Source organism: Eschrichtius robustus, chromosome 5, assembly GCF_028021215.1.
Source record: "Eschrichtius robustus isolate mEscRob2 chromosome 5, mEscRob2.pri, whole genome shotgun sequence".
NCBI lineage: Eukaryota > Metazoa > Chordata > Mammalia > Artiodactyla > Eschrichtiidae > Eschrichtius > Eschrichtius robustus.
In genome coordinates, this window is record NC_090828.1 from 38,716,621 (window position 1) to 38,742,245 (window position 25,625).

Here is a 25,625-nt window from a genome sequence, read left to right on the forward strand (position 1 = left end):
GCACATAGTAGGCACTCAGTAAAAGTTTGTTGAATAAACAAAGGCGTGAATAAATGAAGGTCACAATGACCCTCCCAAGGTCAAAATGGCAAGACTGAGATTGTAGCCAGGTATTCTAATTTTCAGTCCAGATTACTAGCCTTCTCAACAAAGAGCTTGTTCTGGATTGTTCTGAATTATTGGAACCAAAGCAACTTCAGTTCATCAAGTCCAATTTCTCAACCCTACCATTTTCTGCGGATGGCATTTATTTAGCAAGGGGATGCTATAGGTAAGGTAATTTTTCTTTTTTCCACAAAATATGTGCTATCTTTTTGCTCTATTTTGAAAGGGTATTATGATTAACCATACCACTATTTAAAACTTGTAAAGCTTCTTGAGATTCTAAGAAGAAATATAAGGTATGGGTCACAAAGAGCAATTTTGTCTCTTGCAATAGAATTTTCTGTTTAAAAAATGTGATTAATTTGAAAGGCTGATAGCTCCAAAAGAGCATTCTATTAGGTGGGATAATCATCATCATATTCCCAGCTGCTGTGTACACACCTTCTCTTAAAAGTGAAAAAGGAGAAAGCCATTTTTCTGTGTGGAAGTGCCTTGTGTATTCTATAACATCCAAATGAAATGTTCAGTGGTTGGAGGAGAGTCTGCTGTATTTAGGACAAATAGCTTCACTGTTAACCCTGAAGAAGCCTGAAGATGTGATTCTCAAGGGTCTTTGTGCTGTGGATGAAAATAGAATCATTATTTTTGAGCTCCCCTCCCACCCGCCGCCCTGCTCACGGCAATGACTCCCACCTGCAGCCGATCCACTGGTTATAAGTAGCCATGAATCGCCTTGCAGATTGTAGGCAGCGTAAACAACCAGGGCCAGGCAAAACCAAACTCCAGGTAAGCTTTATTAGCTCTTTCTGTGTGTTTCATTTCCATTTCACACCTTGGGGTGGGATACAATCTCTACTTACACTGGTGTGGTGTGTGTCTGTCTCAGACCTGTGTGTAAGGTGCATCTTTCAGTCGGGGTGTATATTTTTATCTTTTCTCTCTTCTTTTTTTTTTTTTAAGACTGCTGTCTTAACACTTAAAGTAATTTAAGATTGGTTGTTTTTCCGTTTTTTGTTATTGTTAAGAATTGCAGTTTCTTTGGAGACAACAAAGTGCAATTTTTTTCAGATGAAAAGGCATACTCACTTTCTAGGTTGTATTCATAATTGCTTTGTTTATCACTGTATAACATTCTCCTTATCATGGACTCCTTTAAGCTAATAATTGGTTTTAGGGGGGTTCATTAGGAAATGAATGTGGAAAAAAAGAGGGCTGCAAAATTCAGGTGAACCAATATACTATTTCTTCTTCCTTGTCTCCCTTTAAAAATGTTTCCTCTTTCTCTTTTCTACTTTTGCCTTCCCTTCTCCTCTCTCTCCCTCCTTCAATCTCTCTCTCTCTGGCCATTGACATTTCCCTGATCCTTCCTTTCACTCAGCTTCCTTCCACAATGCCCAAAGCACTCCCGCTGCTGGCTGTTGCCCTGGTGCTACTAGGGCTTGTGCACGGAGCCATGTTGAGAAACGAAGAAAAATGGAAGCCCCTCAACAATCCTAGAAACCGAGATCTGGTAAGAACAGCCACTGGGACATGCCAGGCTGCAGGGTGAAATTGGCACCTCCCTGGAGTTATGCACACTGCACTCTGCTAGAGCACGGTGGAGAGGAGGCTGCCAAGGGCTGAGAAGATTCCCCAGCAGGACCAGAGAAGAATTTTGCTAGCCTAGTGGCCGGTGTTCTAGCCAATTTACACTTGTTTCTGTACGGAGAAACAAATTTATGTTTAGAAATGATCTTATACACACATAGCACATTACATTTGTAAATATTATATACACATTGACTTCATAGCCTTAATTTCTAATATACTGATACATACGGAATCAAGAGCGTAACAGGGAATTACGTTTTGCACAGCTTAGGTTGAACTGATAACAAAACAGATTCTCACATAACCAATACTTGCAAAGCTCCATTGCAAAAACTGAAAGTCAACCTGCATTCTTTTCAACATAACGTTATCTAGGAAATAGAATTCAAAATACTAGTAAAAATTATCTTTTAAAAATATGCCAAATACAGTAAACATGATGACATTATGATTTCAAAATATAGTTTTTCTAAAGAAAATGATGTGAAATATAACAATATAGTATTAAAACAATCAAATAGCACTTTGCACAGCTTCTGTGTATTCACAGAATACACAGCTGAAAACCCCACATCTGAAATGACCGGGATCTATCTCACCATCAATCGGAGAGGAGACACCTGAGCTCTGATCACCGTGGAGTTCAATTTCATCTCTGACTTCAGTACTCAGAGATGGGCAATGAATCTTCTCACTGTGGACTGTTAAATAATTGATATTCAAGAATGGCGAATTATCTTTGTTTAGAGTTGAAATGTCAGGTAGAAAGGAGGGGGAAGGGGAGAAGGAGCCACAGCTTGTGTTTCTGAGTTTCCACCTCCTGCCTCCTAGGTTAGCTCTAAAGTCAATTTGGGGGGAAAATGAGAGGGGAAAAATACTCATCTTTGAGTATTTGGAGTGTTTAAATGATAAATGACATTGAACATTTTCTTTTTCTCTTCAGTTTTTCAGAACCCTTCAGGCATATTTTAAAGGAAGAGGTCCTGATCTTGGGATGTTTTCAAATATTTCCTCCATGAACAAGAATCCCAGACCTCTCTCTTTCCAGTCAGAACTTATTGCTTCTGCATTTGCAGATTATGAAGAACAGAAAAACTCCTTCCCCAATTACCTCAAAGTCTGAATCTTTCTTCTGAGTGCAGGTAAAACTTATCCCTTTATTCCCAGCATCTATCTAAACATACAACTCAGTCATAAAGTTATAAAGAGGTTTTGAAAATATTTATTTGAAAAATGATTTTATTTCCTCATGTAAATAACTGCTCAGTTCTGATGATACTCATCACTGTTAATACTCTGATTTGGTTCATATATTTTACAGTCTGGTTTTAAAAAGAAATGACAGTTATGATTTTTTTTTTAATTTTTATTTATTTATTTATGGCTGTGTTGGGTCCTCGCCTCTGCGCGAGGGCCCCCTCCAGGTGCGGCAAGCGGGGGCCACTCTTCATCGCGGTGCGCGGGCCTCTCACTATCGCGGCCTCTCCTGCCGCGGAGCACAGGCTCCAGACGCGCAGGCTCAGCAACTGTGGCTCACGGGCCCAGCCGCTCCGCGGCATGTGGGATCCTCCGGGACCAGGGCCCGAACCCGTGTCCCCTGCATTGGCAGGCGGACTCCCAACCACTGCGCCACCAGGGAAGCCCCGACAGTTATGATTTTTAAAGCATAGTTTTCTGGGGAGAGATATTAAAATAGTAGAACTATCACTCAATAGAATTATGAAATATAATTAAAAACCACATACTTATACCTATATCTTTTTTCAGACCAGGTCATAGAGCTAAATTATGTGAAAAATCATCTGTAAAGAAATATATTGAGCTGTACAGTTGGATTAAATGGATATTAAAAATTTTAAAGAATGGTTTCTTTTGGGAGAAAGTATTAAGCATATATTTGAGCTTCAACTTCCTCACCTAGAGGGGGACAAAGGGTAGAATATTAGTAAAGATGGCACTTCATAGGAAAAAAATTAGAAATTTATGTCTAAGATTTGAATTTTACTATTCTTATTACTTTAGCATTCCTATCAAATAAATACCTACCATTTAAAAAGGAACAGGTATGGTGCAGTCGAAGAAAATATACTATGATTCTAGTCTGTTAGCTTTTCATGTGGCTGAATAATAATGGGAACCGAATCATAATTAAAATCTACTCCCATTCTTTCATGGGCATATGGATGAAATTGTGAGGAAACAAACCATTGTTGCACTTCATTATGACTGTGAAAGGATTTTGATGATTAGCTCTTTTAAATGTGATGACTTTTTTAAAATAATGATTGTTATTCTAAGAGGATGCAATTTACCATGTGGTATATGCACTTGAGAACTGTCCTACAATGAGAAAATAAAATAGAATAAACACAAGTATATTAATGAAGGATCCCTTGACTATTTTTCACACTCAGGTCCTAGGGTAACAGACACTAAAACAGAGAATAATTAATACCAAGTACCTATTTCGGTATGAGACAGTATTGCATACAAGTTGTTTGTAAGCCTTAGTTTATTCATCTATAAATTGCATATATGGATCTCTAATTTGGATCTCTAAAAGTATCAGAGAAAACATCGAATACATACTTTCGTGTGAGCATGAAACACGGAAATGTTTAAGGGCAGGAAAAAAGAGAAAGCACCCAGTTAGTGATATTGTAATATAAGAATTATTCAATTTTGCAAAAGAAGCAAAGTTTCTGATTTGGAGGATATTTCATAATTACAAGCTCTCCTTTCCTAACAACTCTCATTAGGAAATGAAGACAAAAAGAGTTTTCACTGAACTATGTTGATCTTTGGGTCTTTGTGTGAATCGTATAATCTTCATTTTCCATTTCGTTATAATGTTTTCTTTCAGATGTCTGGTGGTTTTAAAACTACAGATGAAGCTTCTCATTAGAAAACTTGATTCATGGTCATGGCTAAACTTCTGTGTGTTTTTTCCCTCCATTTTTGTTAATTCGTAATGATTCTACATTTTATTCTACATAGCTCAAGCTATGTAAATAGCTTGAGCTTTGGGACATATGTGACTTATGTGCATGGGTTTTTTTCCCAGTCAATATCCATAGATACCAGTGTAGAGCACAGCATATATTGCAAGGATTACGGAAACACCATAAAGTCAAAAGAAATGATCTTCTAAATTATGTTTCCTTTAAGCTTGTCTTCCATGTTTCTTACCTTTTATCAATCTGTTTTTATTTGAAAGGGACACTGCTCATTTTTACTTTAGTTCATTGTATGTAACAGGAATTTGGGTTTTAAATTTATCTTTTTCCTAAAAGGAAGATGCATTCCCATTGTCAGCATATGCTACTGAAAGACCTCACAGTCTTAGTTACATATCAAGGGAGAGTAAGTGATGAATATCCACAATTAAGTTGAAATGGAAGGCAAAGAAACGTGGGATTTTAGGAGTCTCTTGGACCTCTAGGAGATGTTCTCTGCCACGATGTTCAGAGGTGGACATTGTGCTACACCAGATATCCTAGCCGTGCCTCACCTCTGGCTCTTCCACACACAACCTCAGGAAGGGAGAGTAGAAACAGGTGGATTTCCCTTCTTTCATAACCAACCCTCTTCCTCTACCCACCCCTCCCCAGCTGAGGCTGAATCATTCTGATTCTCATATTCTCATCTGAAATAGCTACTTTTCTTTATGAAGAGCTGCATCATTTTCTCTGATTTCTGCAAAAGGAACACTGTACTAGAAGGAAACACTGTAATCCTAAAAACACTAGTCTGTACATTCCAAAATAGTTTTCTGTGGCTTTTTTGTGGATGATTGATATTGAATATCAAGAATAAAATATTTATGCAAGAACAGATTCTATATCTGGTTCAATATGTTCTATTGTAATTAGTTGTGTAAGTGTTTTCCCTGGAGGGTTGTGAGATATTTGTGAGCCAAGATCATATCTAAGCCACTTTTATTTCTCCAGCACCTAGTACAATGCCTTGCATGTAGCAAGCACTCAATAAATACTTGCTGAATTGAAATAAATGTGTGTTATTTTGCTATTCGTCACACAGTAATGGAAGCTGCTTCTAGTTAATGCCAGACTTTTTTGTTTTACCATTTAAAAGATATGTTATTATTATTTATAATTATATTTTATGTTTGGCTGTGTGGGGTCTTCGTTGCTGCGCGTGGGCTTTCTCTAGCTGCGGTGAGCGGGGCTTACCCTTCGTTGCGGTGTGCGGGCTTCTCATTGCGGTGGCTTCTCTTGTTGCAGAGTACGGGCTGTAGGTGTGCGGGCTTCAGTAGTTGTGGCACGCAGGCTCAGTAGTTGTGGCTCGCGGACTCTAGAGCGCAGGCTCAGTAGTTGTGGCACACGGGCTTAGTTGTTCCGCGGCATGTGGGATCTTCCCGGACCAGGGCTCAGAACCCATGTCCCCTGCATTGGCAGGCAGATTCTTAACCACTGTGCCACCAGGGAAGTCCTAAGTAATTATTGATGAGCTATTCCTCATAAAAATAAGCCTGTTCAGATAAATGGTAGAGTGGTAGGGAGTGCTTCACCCCTGTCCAGTTCCACTCAAGTACCAGTGACTGGCTTTCCCTTTCCCTTTCACCACTCCTGCTCTGGTTGTCAAGGCCTCCACAAAGGGAATGTTTATTAGTTTAAAGGCCTCTGAAAAGGAAGGGCATCCACAGGGGACTTTTAGCTATGAGCTTGCAAAGTCTCAGCGCAGGACATGCATCCTTTTGCTGGAAAATTCCTTGCACCTGGCAGGTAGCTGTTGATGGGAGGCCTACACTCCACTAGACTAGAGTTTCTTATCAGTGATGGTATTGTCAGTTGGGGAAGGACAAGTCTTCGTGGTGACCATTTAGCACACCTGGTCCCCAGACAATGTATAGTGGTATATTAGTGATTTCCCCACCCCTGCGCTATTATTTTGACCACCAAAACCTCCCTATTCACATTTCTAAAAGGCCACTGGGGAAGTGATTTTGTTCTTGGCCGAGAACTGTTGTTAGGAAAACAGCAGAAGTGTAGTGTTTCCTGCAATGAAAATAAGTGTTCTGCAGGTGATCTAGGCTCCCAAGGGGTCTGTGGTCCTTCTCTACATAGGTCCTTGACAGTCTCTCAGCACTGACTCTGCTCCTCTTTGATGACCATCCCATTCCCCATCCCTAGGACATGGCCTATTGTCCCCTATCCCGGGTCTAGTGTGGTCAAGAACTATTAAGGGTGTGAGACTTTACCCGATTTGCAAGCTACACACTGGCTGCTACAATTTCACAGATCCTGGTGGGCCCTGAGACCAGTGGGTCTAAGGCAATGGACTTTATTATTCATGGCTCAGCAGGCAGCATGCGTTTTACATTCATATTGGTTCTCCTTGTCCCCCAAGTATCATGGGGGCCATGTGGAGGGGAGTCCAGGTGTTTACTGGGCACTAGTTGGTTTGTGCCACAGCTGAGGAACCCCAAACTTAGGAAATCCCCACTCTTACAAGGGGGCTACATGCCCAAACATGCCCAACCTTTGCCCCAGAGGGAAACATTATCATACTGGTCAGAAAACAAATCTGCCCTCTGTCCCAGAGGGAGACAATATCTCTATCTTTCAAGGCTGTTTGTTCTCCAGACATCCTTGAAAAGATAGCCCAGAGTGAAAGCAGTCACAAGTTTTTGCAGAAAAGTGAGAGAACCATGGGAAAATTGTCTCCCCGAAAGTGTCACACCCCATCCTGGCTCCTCCCCTTGAGAAAGGAGGGAGTCATTACCTCCCTGTGTACCCTTCATGCTCTCGTCTTGGTATAAATTCAATGTTCTGCTTTCTTCAGACATTCCATTTTGATTCTCAGAAATCAGTCTGAAAGTCTGAAAAGTTTCTTCTTGCTATTTTCATTACTGCTATAACAATTCCACTTCATCTCAAGGTAATGTGGATGCCTCTGACTCACCAGGGGACACTTACAACGAAGCAGATTCCAATTTCAAGACCTGTTGCTACATTCTGACCTGTAAAATAAAAACAAAAACAAACAAAAAAAACCCTGTCACATCATCAAGGTGTTCCACAGCAGAAAAACTGTTCTCCCACCCCTTGCTCCCTGCTGCAAATCTCTGCAATGTGAATCTATATCATCACAGTTGTTATTCCCATATTCCAGGCAGCCAATAACAGAACAAGCTAGTCTAAGCCATCTGGGTCTTAGGAGAACATTCTCCTTACCAGGTGACCAGATTTGCTCCTTTTGATTTCCTTCTTTTCCCCTAGGAGAGTTAGGACTAGAGACTCGACTTCCTCTCAAATGCAGTTCCCTGACTGCCTGGAGAGATTCAGGGGGGAATTTACCTATTAGGGATTTCTGCGGATTACCTTAACCCAACCCACCCTCCTAGCCTCCCATATTTTATACCCAGATAGGGCCCTGAGGATCCTTTATCATGAGAAAGGAATGACTTCCAGCTGTGAGATATTTTTTCTCTCACCTAGAAGTTCCCCTCTTACAGGTCCTGGCCCCTTATTCTCCCATCCAACGGTTGCTTTTCCTCATTTGGATTGTCATAAAGAGGCACCAATGGCCAAGCCAGGTGATAGGCTCCCTGTAACTTGTCCCTAACCTCAGCTTCGTATTGAGCTGCATTCCGTACCTCTTATCCTTTGCCCATTCCCCAGGCACTTTCAGTTCCATCCAGTTGAATTCATAAATGTGTTTTGAGCATAGATTACTAGCCTACAGAGGAGAGTTCACAAAGATGTATCAGGTAGTGCTGTTCTCAAGATGTTGACAGCTAACTAGTGTCTTTAGAAGAGGACAGCAGAGAAATAGTTATAAGACAAGGTAAAATATAAACCACAGGAGTGTGTAGGAGCTGAAGAAGCGTTCCACTGAGGAGAGGCACTATATCATATTAATTCCAAGTATGGGATTTGGAGTCAGATAGACCAGGGTTTGAATCTTGCCTCTACTACTTATTAGATACAGAACGTTGGCATTAGGAATAACATAAAATAATAAAATAAATACAATCCAAAAGGATTATTTTGAGATATGAATGTGATATGCGTAAGACAGTACACGGCTGTATAGTAAATAGGCAATAGTGTATGCTAATCATAGCAAATATTTGATTCTTTCTAAAAGTTTAACTGTTAAGAAAAGAAGAAAATCTGGGTGAGAATTAGAGGTGGGACGTGAAGTCTAGATAACCTATTTACAGACTGAGAAGGAATCTGAGGAAGGGGAGAGCTTGAGGATTTGTGGAAGAGGGGAAAACTGATGGTGCCATTGAGTGGAGGAGATGCAGAGTTAAACCATAAATTGTGGGAGGACTTTAGCTTTCTGTGGCAGGGCAGAACTGGAAAGCGGAACGTGCACGTGGCAGAGCAAATGGTTAAATTAAGAAAAAAAAAATCACTACACCAAAGATTAAATTAATTTAAAAAACAAACATTCAAAAAAGAAAAAAAAAAAAAAGAAATGGATTGAGAGTCAGAATTTTAATGGAGAATTGCGGGAAATGATGTAGATAAAGGAACATTTTCTTAAAGCACATTTTTTTTCCAACTCCTTAATAAGCTTAAACCGGAGGCCGGAGCCCAGCGGCAAGCGCGGCGATCCGGTCGCCGGGAGGGTCCAGCCGCGGTCCAGTCCGGGTCCTGCCCACGCCCACGCCGCCAGGAAGAGGCGGGGCCAGAAGCTCCCGCGGAACCCGAGCGCCGCGGTTGCGGCGCAGGCCGGGCAGGTTTCCCGGAAGGACTACGGGTCCTTGTCTTTAGCGCCTCGGCGTGGGGGTAGCGTCTGGGAGCCTCTGCTCTTCCGTTTCTCTGTCTCGGTTCCTGGAACTGCACATCAGAACCCCGCAGACATGTCGGGGTTCAGCCCGGAGCTCATCGACTATCTGGAAGGGAAGATCTCCTTTGAGGAGTTCGAAAGGCGGAGAGAAGAGAGAAAAACGCGTGAGAAGAAAGTGAGGACATAATGGGCCAGGATGCTCCCCACTGTCTTGTCGCCTTAAAACACTTAAGAGAGATGTGGGGGACCCAGTAACCTCATTCGCTGTGATGGGGCGGGCCGGGTACTTCCAGCAGTTTCTTCCCCTTATTACCGAAACTCGGGTTCTCACCTCGTCCCTGTTCTAAGCTCCTCTTCAAAACATTTCACCCACCAAAAAGCTTTTGTCTCGGTGGTAACCACTTATCTTTTTTTCTGTTGGCAAATAGTGCATTTTTTATTTGAGGGTAGCATAACGCTGGTAGATTAAATGGGGGGCGTGGGGAGTAGAGTTTGGAGTCAGTATCTGTTTCTAGTCCTAGCTTTGCCGCTGTCTTCTTGCGCAACTCACCTCTCTTCTTTAGGCCTCAGTGTCTCTGTTTCTAGACGGAGTGATTTGAGCTTCCATTTTTGAGGAGTCTCCCAATGGTGTGGTGTAATCTTACACAGAAAGGAGTGAATTTTCTTGTCTGATAACAGAATCTCTGGTACATATTTTTTTATACTTATGAGGAAATACATGAACTTTCCATGTCTTCTCACTTGAAGTCCGAGGGAAAATAAAAGTAATTACACCTTTTGAGATTAGCTGTTGGATTCCTTCCTAAATCATGCAACTAATAGCGCCCCGTCTCTTTTCATTGAAGAAGCAAGGATACAATGCGTAGATTAATGAAATCATCAAGGTTTTAAAAATTATTTTTTACAAACGACTGATTCAGCCTGAAGGATGAGACCTAAGTACTATGAAATGCGTTGGCAGTATTCAAATTTAGATTCCACATAGTATGTATGTGTTCAGAGCTCAAGTCATAGAAATAGAGAATGAGGCAGATGCTGTATTCTCAACTGGGGAGCGCTAAATGTGCACTTGTTTTTGGAATCGTTAATTAATTTTCAATCACAGAGTCTTCAGGAAAAAGGCAAGTCATCAGCTGAAGAAAATCCAAATGACTCTGCAGTTCCATCATCATCAGGAATTGACTCTACCAAATCTCAGGACAAAGATGTCAATGAAGGTATGTTAAGATCACTACCTTAAATGCACTAAATGTTAAGGGTACCTAATAGTTTAGTGAAAGCGTTATTTTTTTTTTCCTGCAGTGGTATTCTGTCATTGATACCTGGCTTATTAGGAGCATAGTATTTGGTGTGTAAGAGGTGCTCAATAAATATTTGTTGAATTATTGATTATGATGATGGTTAGTTTAGTGGGTTATGTTTGTGGAGAAGTGTTTCAAATCGACATCAGCATTTGTTTGGGAGCCTTTTAGAGTCATTTTTCTTTAAATTGACCCTCTCACTTGACTACTAATTCTTCTAGACTATACTCCCCCAAATTGTAATGAATTATACTTCTATACAAAGTGGCTTCCAAACCACTTTTTTAATTATGGGAGATAAGATAGAAATGTCAGAGTGGAAGGCCAGTTGGCTCCATATGGGACCTCACACACACAAGAGGTATCTTGATATGTTGCCTCATTCCAGGATCCCATCCTCAGCTCTGCATGACCGGATATTATATTTGGTTGCTGCACCCAGGCTAATTAAACTCATGAGAGCCTAAGTGATGAATTATTATGCAAATTTATTAATTTCTGGTGATTGATACATCTTTTTAGTGACCAGAATACTGATGATAGTTCATGGTATCCATGTACCCATGTCAAGTAACCTGGGATACTGAACTATCAGTTAGAATTTAGCTTTTGGTGTAAGGTCTGATTGAGAACTTAATTAAACTTTCTAGTCCTAGTGGGTAGAAATAGAGGCTGGTTCTTTTCCCTCCAAATAAGTAAGACTTTACACAGAGAAAACACTAGTAGGGTGGACAGAAAACGAACAGGCTTTGTTCCTGCTTCCTTGGACCAAGTCGGGAGGAAAGGGTAAAGAGGAGAGAAAATTGGGGTTATAGTTTCTTACCTTGCCAGGCAAGTGCGGTGAAAAATGGGGCTGAAATTGTTCTAAAACCTGTGAGTCCTTATCTGCTCAGAGGAGGAGCTGCTCTTCCATCATCACATCTTTGAGGTGCAACTGTAGTACCAGACACCATGGGGTGCCTGCCAGTTTTCTTACCTAAAGCTGCCCCTGAGAGGTGGCCATTAGGCCCTCCCTAAAAAAAGGTGGTTAGTTGAATCCCATTCTAGCTCCCCATGAGCAGTCAGGCATACTAGCCTCAGCTCAAATAATCCCATCAGTCCTTTTAAGATATTAAACTCCCAATTTCCCAGGAAGGTATTGTCCCAGAACTTTACCAAGACCTTTGGTAACTGTGAACATGTATTCAGAGCAGAGGAAGGGGTCAGTTTTGAACAGGTAAAGTCTGCTAATTGGAATATATGGCCACTGGAGTCATTGTCTTTTTCCTCCTATACATTGGTGAATTCCACTGCAAAATTCTTATTCTTGAGCACCAGGCAAATAGGGACTTCTTTTAATTTCATTTTCAGTTAATTGTTGCTGATATAAAAATTGCAGTTAATTTTTGTATATTGACTTTGTATCCAGGAACCTTGCTAATTCATGAATTCTGACAGTTTTTGTGCAAAGATTCTTTTGGATATTCTATGTATATAATCATGTCATCTGTGAATGACAGTTTTATTTCTTCCTTAATCTTTATGTCTTGTATTTCTCTTCCCTTATTACATTAGCTAGGACCTCCAGGACATCCAGTAAAATATTGAAAGGAGCGGTGATAGTAGGCATACTTGTCTCATTCCTGATGACTTTGAATAGTTAACCGTTAACTGTGTTTGTGGAAAATTTTCTGTAGGTACTGTTTATCAAACTGAAGGTATTCCCTTCCATTTCTAGTTGACTTAAAGTTTTTATTAGGAATAGGTGTTGGATTTTATCAAATGCTTCTCTGGGGGAATTCCCTGGCGGTCCAGTGGTTAGGACCAGGTGCTTTCACTGCCAGGGCCCAGGTATGATCCCTGGCTGGGGAACTAAGATCCCACAAGCCATGCAGCATGGCCAAAAAAGAAAAAAAAAATGCCTCTCTGTATCAAGATGATCATATGACTTTTCTCTTTTTTTTTTTCTGTACTGTAATAAATTTTATTGATTTATTTTACACCTTTTTTTCATATTTATTTTGGGTGTTTAGAATTCTTGAAGATGATCATTATGACTTCATAATAATAATTACTATTTGTTGCTCAGAACATGTGGGTTTTTTTCATTCTCTTCTTCCTTAAGTGTATTGACTATCTCATTTATCCAGCATCTTTGGGGTTTGAGGTATTTCACATAAGTGAATAAGCTTAAGGATTTTTGAATATATATATATTTAAAATTTTAACTGTTTTGTTGTAGCTTTTCTAGAATATGCTACTTGTCTCTGCTTTAACAGAAAATTGGCTTCTAAACTTAACTTTTCTTGATCATTCAAGATAATCATTATGAGGGCTTCCCTGGTGGCACAGTGGTTGGGAATCTGCCTGCCAATGCAGGGGACACGGGTTTGAGCCCTGGTCCGGGAAGATCCCACATGCTGTGGAGCAGCTAGGCCCGTGTGCCACAACTACTGAGCCTGCGCTCTAGAGCCCGCGTGCCGCAACTACTGAGCCTGCATGCCACTACTGCTGAAGCCCATGCACCTAGAGCCCGTGCTCTGCAACAAGAGAAGCCACCACAATGAGAAGACCTCGCACCACAACGAAGAGTAGCCCCCATTCGATGCAACTAAAGAAAGCCTGCATGCAGCAACGAAGACCCAATGCAGCCAAAAATAAATAAATAAATACATACATTTATTTTTTAAAAAAAAAAAGATAATCATTATGAACTTAGAAAAATCATTTTACTGTAGTGATATCCTCAGATACAGATGAAATATGTCATGTTATTTTGTTCCTGAAATAATAATAGTATTTTAATTTTAATAATAGCACTTATTAAGCTCTTACTATATGCTGGGCATTTTTCTAAGTACATCTGTATAAAGACTCATCTCATCCTCAGAGTTACCCTATAAGGCAGACATTATTGACCCCTTTTACAAATGAGCAAACTGAGGTACAGAGAGCTTCAGTAATTTGCCCAAGGTAACACAGCTGGTGATAGATGGAGATGAAGTTTGAAACCAGACAGCTTGGCTTTAGAGACCTCACCTTAAACCACTGTGCTATACCCACTGGTTATGTATCACCTTAAACTACTGTGCTACACCGCCTGGTTATGTACCACCTTAAACCACTGTTCTATACCTCCTAGTTATGTACCACCAGACTTGTTTAGTTCTTAGGTCTGTGTCCTACAATTCTTTTATTTTTTTTTTCCTCTCTGCTTTTAACAGTTACCGTGTGTGCTTCTGATTTCCCACTTAATTTTGCCTGTATGTCTCGATAAGGCCTAAAGGATGAGTCACCAATTCCTACTGAGTAAAATACATGGCTTTGTGACAGCTTTCCTCTTTGGATTGTTTTTGGGAGTGTTCATTTGTCTGTGTTTTTCTTTCAAGTTTGGTGTTGCTGGGGTAGAAATGTATATTCCAGAAAATAACTGTTTGTTTTTTCTTTCAACTAGTGAGTATGCTAAAGTTTTTTTTTTTTCTTTTTCAACCTCAATGTCTTTTACTTTAGGAGAAACATCAGATGGAGTCAGTAAGTCAGTTCACAAGGTCTTTGCTTCCATGCTTGGAGAGAATGAAGATGAGGAGGAGGAGGAGGAAGAGGAGGAGGAGGAGGAGGAGGAGGAGACACCTGAGCAACCCACTGCAGGCGACGTGTTTGTATTAGAGATGGTTCTCAATCGTGAAACCAAGAAAATGATGAAAGTAAATTTTCTTATTTTCGTATTTATAAATGGAATGTAAAAATGTGACATAGAAATTGAAAAAGAATCTTTAAATTATACATATATTCTGAAAGAATTCAAACTGTAAGAAAGGAAATACTATGAGACAACTACTGTTATTGGTTTCTTATGTTTCATTTTAGAGATTTTTAAATGTAAAACTTTAATTATTGCATGTCTCAAAATGTACTGTAGTTTTGCTATTAAAAGGTCCATATTGTAACTTGATTTTTTTTTAACCAAGTTCATTCTGAGTAGATAAATTTGAAAGGAGAATCTTCAGTAGATTGCATCATAAATCTCCTGACATATAAATCCATTTTACAGCATCCAGTTCCACATTTGTTCTAATTAGTAATTTAGTAATGCCTGACCAGTTTGATTTTTGCTCTCTTTAAATATTTTACTGTGATTTGAACTTGCTACTGTAGGAAAGTTTTGTTGGATTTGTTTTTTGTTTGAATCTAAATGTCATTTTTGTTCTGTACAGGAGAAAAGGCCTCGGAGTAAACTTCCCAGAGCTCTGAGAGGTCTCATGGGTGAAGCCAACATTCGCTTTGCTCGAGGAGAACGTGAAGAGGCGATATTAATGTGCATGGAAATCATAAGACAAGGTGTTTAACGTGGGAATTATTGACAATAGCAGTTTAATAGTCTGACTTTTTTTTTTTAAAATAAATGTATTTATTATTTATTTTTGGCTTCATTGGGTCTTCGTTGCTGTGCGCGGGCTTTCTCTAGTTGCAGCGAGCGGGGGCCGCTCTTCGTAGCAGTGTGCAGGCTTCTCATTGCGGTGGCTTCTCTTGTTGCAGAGCATGGGCTCTAGGGCGTGTGGACTTTAGTTGTGGCGTGTGGGCTTCAGTAGTTGTGGCGTGCGGGCTTAGTTGCTCCGCTGGAACCCGTGTCCCCTGCATCAGCAGGTGGATTCTTTTTTTTTAGCAGGTGGTTTCTTAACCACTGAACCACCAGGGAAGTCCTAATAGTCTGACTTTTAGAACAAATGGAGGAGCACCTCACTGTGCTATTTGGAAAATATATTCAGAAGCTTGGAGGTGATTGTGATAACAGTGATTTACCACTTTTCACATTGAATGGGAGTCATTGCCAAGAAAATGAAAATCGCAGAGTATGATTCAATGAAATATCATTATATTTATTGAACTCTTAAGGCTTTTTTTAAGTTTGTGTGTTTTTGAATGTTTCATTTTAGGAGTTTTAGGCTTTTATAGTATTAGTCTTTTTAAAATATGGCAAACAAATTATTTTAAAACCACTTTTGAAGAGTATTCTTTTTCTTCTATTTTCCAAATCAGACAGTGTTAGATTATTTTAATCTACTTTTTGATAAAAGACACAGTATATACTTGTCATCTTTCCATTCAACTGAAAACCTCAGGAATATTGAAGGATATCTTCAGAAGTCACTTCTTGACTAATCACTTACATTTATTATTTTGCTCTCCTGATGTGTTGCCAAATGATGCCTTGCATAGTGGCAGGGATAGTTGTACTAGAGTGAACTTTCAATTTATCTTTTCAATATTTTGGCATTTCCTTTCACTTAGTCTAGGGTCCTTTTAGAAATCTTGTGAGATTCCTGGATTATTCATTAGAGTAATTTGAGGTCACTGCTTTTCCTCTTTTACCCCATCAGAAATAAGATTAATCGAATTTTTTCCTTTAGGATATTTTGTTTGGTTCCTACTTTCAGTATTATCTGTTCCTTTATTTGTCTATAATTGTTTATTTTGACAATTACCTTTGATTTTAATCCCTTGTGATCTTAGAACCTCAATTCAAAAACATTATTTCAAAAATGTGGATTAACCTTTCACTTTGATAATCTGGATTTAGGTGCTACTTACGTATCTTCTGTCCATTAATCCCATACTCCTCGGTGTGGAAGCTGGATCATGAAGATTTAACCCCACTGATGTGGCTGATGCTCATTAGGATGAACTTGCTGAGTTAGTGAGCCCTGTTTAGCCTTAGCAAAGGGGGATTTTCATGAAGGGGGCATGGTAGAGAGTAGGGTTTTTCATGAAATTACACTTTGCTTACAGAAACGAATATTTTAAAAATGTGAAAATATACTAAAGCAAATACAATCTACTGTTTATTCTTTTTTTTTTAATAAATTTATTTTATTTATTTATTTTTGGCTGCATTGGGTCTTCATTGCTGCGCGCAGGCTTTCTCTAGTTGTGGCAAGTGTTGCAGTGTGCAGGCTTCTTATTGTGGTGGCTTCTCTTGTTGCGGAGCACAGGCTCTAGGCGCGTGGGCTTCCGTAGTTGTGGCTCACGGACTCAGTAGTTGTGGCTCGTAGGCTGTAGAGCACAGGCTCAGTAGTTGTGGCGCACGGGCTTAGTTGCTCTGCAGCCTGTGGGATCTTCCCGGACCAGGGCTCGAACCCGTGTCCCCTGCATTGGCAGGTGGATTCTTAACCACTGCACCACCAGGGAATCCCCTCTACTGTTTATTCTAAATTCCATTAAGTGGTTTGTATAATTCTGCTCAAGTTATTTAAAAAGTTTAAATATTAGAGAAAGGATCCATAGTGTGAAACATGGAATTGACTTCAGCTCAAGCCTCTTCCCTCAACCAATGGAATTTTTTTTTTATATTCATTATAGCTCCTTTGGCTTATGAGCCATTTTCTACTCTTGCTATGATATATGAGGACCAAGGTGACATGGAGAAATCACTGCAGTTTGAGTTGATTGCTGCACATTTAAATCCCAGTGACACCGAAGAATGGGTTAGATTGGCAGAAATGTCCCTGGAACAAGACAATATTAAGCAGGCTATTTTTTGCTACACAAAAGGTAATAAAAATGTTTTTCTCGTTTTCTTTGATAAAATGTTATATAATAGGTTTTTTGATCTATGTACTTGCTCTTCTGGGGTGATGTTAGCTGAAGTATATTTATTCCTTATATTCTGTTATACCAGAGGTAAGTATTTGGGCTCCCTGTATTTTCATGTTTATCAGCGACTTTCTTTATATTGTGAGCTAATACTGCACAAAAGTTGGTAGAAGAATAGGACCTTCAGTTTCCCACCAAGATCAGTGTTGGTTCTAAGCTGTTCCCTGAGGGTTAATATTAGACTTCAGTGACCAAATGGAGATTAATATGGAGATTTCAGGTTCTATTTGGTCTTAGATCAAGCCTAGTCTAGAGTTCCTGTGAAGGTAGATTTATTCCAGAATAACCCACTTGGTTGTATTGGAGAATTAGTTTAGAGTGTTTAATAGATTTTCTGGAAAGAAGGTGGGTCACACCCAGGTACCATGAACCCCTTTTTATGATGAATCTATTATTTGTATTCCTTTTTTTCTTTTTAGCACTTAAATATGAACCTACTAATGTCCGTTACCTGTGGGAGCGATCAAGCCTTTATGAACAGATGGGCGATCACAAAATGGCAATGGATGGTTACAGGCGTATTTTAAACCTTTTATCTCCGTCTGATGGAGAACGATTTATGCAGTTGGCTAGAGATATGGCAAAGTAAGTTCAAAGTGAAATATATATAAATGCTCATTAATCATCTTATTTTAGAAATCGAAGCATATATTTGATGTGAATATACTTTTTATTGAGGTTCAGTGAAGTGTTTTGCTTCTTGTATTCTATATTGTGCTTAAATATAGAGGTTTCCCCCCCCCACCCAGTACTCTTCTGTTTCCAAGTCAACTGTGTGATTGTTTAGAAAAATTTGGATATATGATGATCTTTCACATGCTCAGAAGTTTAAAAATGCAGCATGTTCTGAAAGGCTGACTAGGTTCCCAGGCTTTCATAATTTAGTTGAAGTTATGTACATTTGCAGTAATATTAAATTATTGCACATGTGCTGTTGAAATGTTTGTGCTCTGAGATCTTCTGTAATCATTTTATCTTGAGCCTGTACCAGAATAACATTTTAAGATGAAAATTTTTCTTTAGATTTGGCACATGCTACTGACTATGGTATATATTTTATTCTAAACTACATTCTCTTCTCTGATATGCTGTGCAGCAAAACAAAGCAGGGAACATTCTGGCTACATAATGCCTTGTGGTATGCTTTCTCTTCTAGGATGTCTACTGTTTCAGCCTAGGATTAACCATGTTAATCTGTGATCTGGGTATTTTAGGTTAACCCTATTAATTCCATGGCCATTGTCATGAAGATGCTTAGCTGTGAGATCACTCACTGTGCTCCCAAAGATGGGCTATGTAGGAATCCTGGAAGTGTTTTTAGGAAATTTGTTGAGGGGAGGCAACCCTTAATCGATCCCTGGTGTATATGATGAACATTGAGGATCTTCCCAGGTTACTTTCTTTTAGTCAAATCTTTAGCTGTCATACTGGTGAGCCCAGTAGGCTTCTACTTTATGAATTGTTAGATGGCCTATGAGAGTAAATTTGTTTTCCACTTGTATTTATAATCTTGTCAGGAAAGGGTGGTAATGAACAGTTCTGCCACTGCCATAGAAGTCTTTCCTACATGGAATTCTGTTTCTATAACTTCTGATTGATTAGACTTTCTCTCAGTCCCTACTTTCCCTCCAGAAATAATTATTGAATATAAATTAGGTGTTAGGCACTGTACAGGGCACCAGGAGATTCAGTATTGAATGAGTTTCAAAATTTCCTGCTGTTGAGGAGCTTACATTCTAGTTGGGGGAGACAGGCAGTAAGCAAATAAACAACTAAATATGTAGTATGTCAGATGTTGGTAAGTGATATTAAGAAAAATGAAGCAGGGAAGGGAGATAAGTTGAGGAATAGGACTGAGTTATTTTAAATAGGGGTATTAGAGAAGGACTTAATTCTTTATGTTATGGTCATACTGACCTGAAAGTGAACTGAAGGAGATACGGGAATAGACATTAGGGAAGAGTATAATAGGCAAAGGAAATGGCAAGTGCAAAGGTATGCTCAGGGAACAATATGGAAGCTGAGGGTGTAGGGGGAGCGCAGGAAGGGGTAATGTTAGAGAGGTATCAGGAAAAGATCCCTCGGCCCTTGTGGGTCATTATAAGGTCTCTGACTTTTAATCTGAATGAGTTTGGAAGCCATTGGAAGTTTTTGAGTAGAAGAGTGACTTGATCTGACTTAAATTTTAAATGCATCAATTTTGGCTGCTCTTTTGAGAATAGATTGAGTATTGGTAAGGATAGAGCAGGGGGAACAGTTAGGAAATTATTGTAGTAATTCATGGAAGGGATAATGTAGCTTGGACCAGGGTAAAAGCCGTAGGAGATGGTGAGAAATAACCAGATTCTGGATGTATTTTGGAGGCTGAGCTCTAAGGATTTTCTGATATATTGGGTATGAGGGAAGGTGTGTGTGTGTGTGTGAGAGAGAGAGAGATGGGGGGAGGGGACAGGAGGAGGGGAAACAGAGAAGGAAAGAGTTCTGAGAACTAAACCCTGAGGCACTACAGTGTTTAGAAGTCAGGAAGATGAGGAGGAAACAACAGGGAGACTGTAGGAAATGGACAGTGAAGTTGGAAGAAACTAGGAGAACATGATATTCTAGAATTTTTTACTGAAGAAAGCACTTCAAGGAGGAGGGATGACCATCTGTATGAAATACTACAGGTGGATCACATAAAATGAGGACTAAGTATGAACATTGGAGATGGGTTGGGGGGAGTCTGGGGGATAGACAGCTCTTTGGAGAAATTTGTAAGGGGAGCAGAAGAATGAGGAGGTAATTGGAATGGGTTGTAGGGACAAGAGATAATTTTTAAGTTGGTAAAAATTACAGTATATTTGTATTCAGGTGGGAATGATCTACAACCAAGGGACATATTGAAGATTCATGAGAGAAGGGACAATTGCTTGATTATCCTTGAATAGATTGGAGGGAATGGGATCTAGTTGAGGGTTGGGCTTATGATAAAAGGAGAAGGCAGAAGATATGGCCATGGGTATGGGTAAGTAGGTAGATATGTTGGGAGTATGTGGGATGTCTGATTTGATTCTCTTTGTAAAATAAGAAGTGAGGTCATCAGCTGAGAGTGAGGATGGGAGAATTGTGGGTTTGGAGAGGAGAAGATGTGAAATAGCTGTCTGGGTCCTTGAGGTCTTGCTACCCCACAGACCGGAAGCATTTGTATTACCTGAGAGCCTGTCACAAATGTAGACTCTCAACCCTGCCCCAGCACTACTGGATCAGAATATGCCTTTTTATAAGATTCCCAGTTGACTTGTGTGCACATTCAAGTTTGAGAAGTACTGGACTGGTAACTGTAGTAAGATTCCTGACCAGCACCATGGGCCCACTTGAGGCTAGTGGTCATTAATTTAGAGTTTAGTGAGCATGGGCAGCTGGGCAGCTGTTGGTGAAGGAATATTTGGATTAACCAGGGTTGGAGTTTTTATCAGATGATTTTGATAAAGGGAGAGAAGGGCAGGAGAATTGGGATGTGCAGTGGAGTAATTATAATGTTGGATCACAGAGAAGGAGGAAACTGAGGACAGGAAGGGTGCAGAGACGGTGAAAAAGTGGTAGGATCAAAGCTTTGTAGATCCCATTGAGGTAGAAAAGTTGTTGGTATTGCATTACAGAGCAAGTGAGCTAGAATGATATGAAGTAGCTTTGGGAGACTGAGATGTGTAATGTTATGACATTACACATTTTTCTCTGGATCAGCTCTGATTATGATTTTAAAGAAGAGTTTTTTTCCTCCTCCCAAACTTTAAGAAGATGAAAATCATAGTTAATAGTCAGAGGGTCTGTGTAAGAAAATGAATTTTATAATCTGAATTAAATAAGCACTCATCCATTTTGCCATTAATTTTTTAGGAGTTACTATGAAGCCAATGATGTTATTTCAGCTATTAACATAATTGAAGAAGCTTTCTCAAAGCACCAGGGCCTAGTCTCCATGGAAGATGTTAACATTGCAGCTGAACTATACATTTCTAATAAACAATATGACAGAGCTTTGGAGGTAGGAACACTTACGTGTTTCTCTGTTAGGTTTTGAACACGTTTCTGTGTTCTAGAAATTCTTACAAATTGACAATTCCCCATTTTAGTTATATATATTAAATTACTTATATTTTAAATTATATATTTAAAGTCTGTATGGACACATTTAGATTTTATAATAATCCCATATGAAATATAAAATGTAATTACCATATAATAAAAGCTATTGCCGTTATCACAGGTGCTAGATACGTGTGTCCTTCAGGGTAGCAGGACTCAGCAGCCAGACTAATTGCTATGATACATCTCTTAATCTGTTGGGAAAATTAGATTGGTTTGATATAGAGAAATTATGTATTTTCAGTTAAGCATTAGTTAATATGATATAAGAATGTTAATGTATCACAGTGGTTCCTTATTTTAGAGAGACATACTGTTGCTTTTTATAGCCTATTTATATTTTGTAAGGATTATTTGAATTAACTACAAATCTTTGCATTGTGAAAAGGTTTTTCATACATACCTATTGTATTATTTCCTTTTCTTCCCCCATTCTTTTAGGTAATTACAGATTTTTCTGGAATTGTGCTAGAAAAAAAAACTACAGAAGAAGGCGCTTCAGAAGAGAATAAAAGTTGTAGTTTCCTGTGCATAGGAGAGTGTGCGTAATCCTCTCTTGTTCATAATGTGGCATTTTGAAATCGATAGTTAGTGTTCTCATAACAAGTTTTCCCAAGGAGCATTTTTTCGTAACAGAGATTCCATATCTTTTTCTTGTGAGTGTTCACTCACAAGTAATCTTTTTTTAAAAAAAAAGTGTTTTCAGTCCCTTTTATTTCTCAATACATCCATTTGAACTTGGCATTTGTCATTGACCCAGGGTCTTGATAGTGCTGTGTGAAAAAAGAATGAATTACCGAGCAACTTATCAAAAACCTTTAGAACTGAAGCAGTTTACTTTTCAAAAAGGGCTTAAAATGCTCTCTACTGGTTTATTTCAAACTTAAGCATTGAAAAAATTTTACTTGAAACTTACGCATTCACATAAAATGCTACTTCAGACTTAAGCACACTATTACTTTATCTCTTTCTCAGCCTCTTTGTAGTGAAGACTAAAAAGAGGCTTTTGGATTCAAGAAGAAAAAGAGGAAGTTCATGTATCCGTATTTGTCACTTTTGTTTTTTAGTTCTTTGTAGTTTTGATAGAAGGTGTGGGAGTTTATGTAGGTTTTCAGTAAGTGGATAAGGTATTAGGAAAAGAATAAGAAGGATAATTGCTACCAAAGGACAGACGACCGAAAGAGGTGTAAGAACCTAGAACTAGAGTTGGCCAAACTTAGAATTGACTGTAGAATCATTTGCTTTGAGTGAAGTAAATGAGATCTTGCATAGAAGGTACAGTTTGCTTCATTTGCCCCACTTTCTAAGATTACATATAGGAACTTTTTGTCTGTCTGTCTAATCCACAGCTGGTGAGAATGTTTCCTGCACTATACCAGATGGTGTGCCAATAGATATCACAGTGAAGTTGATGGTCTGCCTTGTACATCTCAACATCCTTGAACCACTTAATGTAAGTAACATTAAGATTTGTACTTAAGATACTTTAGATCAAATCTACAATGTTTAGATAACAAGAAATTTTAAGTTGACCCTAGATTTCATATTAATAACCAGGAAGTCACAGTAAACATCAGATTATTTTGTGTGAATGTCTTTTAAAAGCTAAGTGGCGCTTCCCTGGTGGCGCAGTGGTTGAGAATCTGCCTGCCAAGGCAGGGGACACGGGTTCGAGCCCTGGTCTGGGAAGATCCCACATGCCGCGGAGCAACTAGACCCGTGAGCCACAACTACTGAGCCTGCGCGTCTGGAGCCTGTGCTCCGCAACAAGAGAGGCCACGATAGTGAGAGGCCTGCGCACCGCGATGAAGAGGGGCCCCCACCTGCCGCAACTAGAGAAAGCCCTCGCACAGAAACGAAGACCCAACACAGCCATAAATAAATAAATAAATAAATAAAAATTAAAAAAAAAAAAAAAAAAGCTAAGCGTTTGGAAATGGGCTTATGATAATTTGTTTTTCTTTTAAAATGAGAATAATCCAGAGATCAGAATGTGACATTAGGCCTTTTAGACAATTGGCAGTTTCTGACAGCTGTTCTCTTTTGCCGACTTTGGACTAAGTATTTCATTGAATTAAAAAATGTATTGGGCATCTACTTTGCAGACCTTAGGATAAAGTGTTGAAAATAATACACAGATCCCTGTCCTTATGGATCTTTTGTTTTAATGGGATTAGATAATAAATAAAATAAATACATAAAATATAGGATGTTAGTTGGTGATCAGGGCTCTGGAGAAAAATCAGAGAAGAATAGGGAATACTAGGGGTGGGAGGAGTTACAATTTTATTAAATTGGTCAAGAAAAGCCTCCCCCGATAAGTGACATTTGAATGATGACGTGAAGGAAGTGACGAAGTAAGCCAGGCGGGTACCGGAGGGAACAGCTTTCCAGAAAATCAGCAGACACAGAGGCCCTGAGGCCTGGGCATTATTGACTTGCCAGAGGAAGAGCACAGCAGGTCAGTGTTGCCCTAGCTCCTGCAATGCCTGCCTTACAACAGGCCTTCGGAAGCAGTGGCTGGATGAGTGAATGACGGCAGTATGAATTCTTTTTTAATAGAGACTCAGAAATGAATTTAAAAAGTGATTATTTAAAGCTGGTTTTATTAAGCCTTTCTCCTCTTAGATTTGCCTCAGATAACTTGTATATATGTTAAAAAGAGAAATATAAGTAGATGAGCGTATTTGTAATGACTGTTTGACTTCCGGCTGTTAACTGTTGGGGTCTAGCCTCTCTTGACAACACTCGTGGAACAGAATCCCGAAGACATGGGAGACCTCTATCTCGACGTTGCTGAAGCTTTTCTGGATGTTGGTGAATATAATTCTGCACTTCCCCTCCTTAGTGCGCTAGTCTGCTCTGAAAGATATAACCTCGCAGTGGTTTGGCTTCGGCATGCAGGTAATACTTTTTTGTAGGAAGGAGAAGTGTTAATCACATAAGCAGGCAAGAACTTATTTCCCTAAGATGGTAATAATTATTATAAAATGTTAATGTCTTAGTGAAAGTATTTCTGGTTTCAGGGCAGTTTTTTGAAAGTCAGTATTTTAAGTTGTCTTGGTTTACCGCTAAGTGATTTTCCCTCACTAATGCATTGGAGGAATGATTCACTTAATGGTACCAGAGTGAAGTAGAAAGACTAACATATCCCTGTTAAAAATACCTTAAATACCTGTCTTTTACCTGTCTTAACCACAGGCTGTGGTTTCTAGTAATAGATTGTCAGACTTGGGATGCAATCTGATTTTTGAAGAGCTTTTAAGGATTTATATTTAATGTTATTTTGAGGAAAAAGTTAATATATTTTCGATGTTCTTTGAGCTGAAAATATGCTCAAGATTGGGTTTTATATGTCATTTTATTTCACTGCATCTAAATCCACAGTAATCTGAAATAAATCATTTAGAGTAGGAAAAGCAGCTTGGGAAAAACAACTGAATCTCTTACAGAAATGTATGAAAACCAGAAATATTCTCATAGGATTTCCTATTGAATCAACATAAGAGATGTATTAAAGTTTGAATAGTCTTTGTTTCCAATATTGCATGATGGCAGAAAGTTTTAATATTTTCTTAAAATATTACATAGTGGCAGAAAATCCTCTATAACTAGAGTAGCATTGATTGATATTCTGGGATATTTTGACACATATCACAGATATGAAATGGCAAAGAGAGCACTTAATGATTAAGATATCACGTTACTATTTGGATGAGTGAACATGAATTACAAATGTAATACCATCATAAAAAGTTACATTATTTGTGGGTTTTGAATTTTAAAGACATGAGCCGGGAATTGAAGTTTTTATTGCCTTCCATAAGGCTGTGGTATTTAAACTGCTCCTGTTACTAACAGTAGACATTTTAAAATCCTCTTTAGTTATGATCATGATACTGATAAATGCTTTTTCCACGTTGAGCCTGTGTAGCTTGAGATGAGTGGAAGGTAAAACCTCAGAATCATCTAAAAATCATAAAGAAATTTGGAACAGTAGATAAGAAAGATCATTAGAGGAATTTAACGTTTGTAGCGTAGTAACAAAATATCTTTTAAAGTGAGAAGTGAAAAATTATGAGAAATTCCATCACGATGATCCATCCACAT

The 25,625-nt window shown here is 39.0% G+C and overlaps 2 protein-coding genes across 3 annotated transcripts in view; both read left to right on the plus strand.

The window, feature by feature from the left end:
* The first annotated feature begins 1,480 nt into the window (after positions 1-1,480).
* C5H2orf66 (chromosome 5 C2orf66 homolog) lies at positions 1,481-9,462 on the plus strand. The gene is made up of 3 exons (XM_068543674.1): positions 1,481-1,615; positions 2,639-2,812; positions 9,244-9,462. The coding sequence occupies exons 1-3, from the start codon at positions 1,496-1,498 to the stop codon at positions 9,460-9,462; spliced, it is 513 nt and encodes a 170-aa protein (XP_068399775.1). The 5' UTR covers positions 1,481-1,495.
* Positions 9,424-25,625, plus strand: part of GTF3C3 (general transcription factor IIIC subunit 3) — a 30,431-nt gene continuing 14,229 nt past the window's right edge. Inside the window, exons 1-10 of one of the 2 annotated variants that reach the window (XM_068544740.1) lie at positions 9,424-9,634; positions 10,565-10,676; positions 14,250-14,443; positions 14,954-15,077; positions 17,097-17,288; positions 17,810-17,975; positions 21,267-21,414; positions 21,957-22,056; positions 22,865-22,968; positions 24,248-24,419. In XM_068544740.1, coding sequence (XP_068400841.1) covers positions 9,533-9,634; positions 10,565-10,676; positions 14,250-14,443; positions 14,954-15,077; positions 17,097-17,288; positions 17,810-17,975; positions 21,267-21,414; positions 21,957-22,056; positions 22,865-22,968; positions 24,248-24,419 — 1,414 coding nt within the window. In that variant the 5' untranslated portion in view covers positions 9,424-9,532. The remainder of the gene's footprint in view (positions 9,635-10,564; positions 10,677-14,249; positions 14,444-14,953; positions 15,078-17,096; positions 17,289-17,809; positions 17,976-21,266; positions 21,415-21,956; positions 22,057-22,864; positions 22,969-24,247; positions 24,420-25,625) is intronic. The other variant, XM_068544741.1, reaches the window with a different exon arrangement.

Excerpts from the sequence above, each read along its gene's own strand:
- C5H2orf66 (XM_068543674.1), top strand. The coding sequence starts at position 1,496 with ATGCCCAAAGCACTCCCGCTGCTGGCTGTTGCCCTGGTGCTACTAGGG. Across the intron at positions 1,616-2,638 it reads ATCCTAGAAACCGAGATCTG|TTTTTCAGAACCCTTCAGGC; the intron begins GTAAGAACAGCC and ends TTTTCTCTTCAG. Across the intron at positions 2,813-9,243 it reads CCTTCCCCAATTACCTCAAA|CTTAAACCGGAGGCCGGAGC; the intron begins GTCTGAATCTTT and ends CTCCTTAATAAG.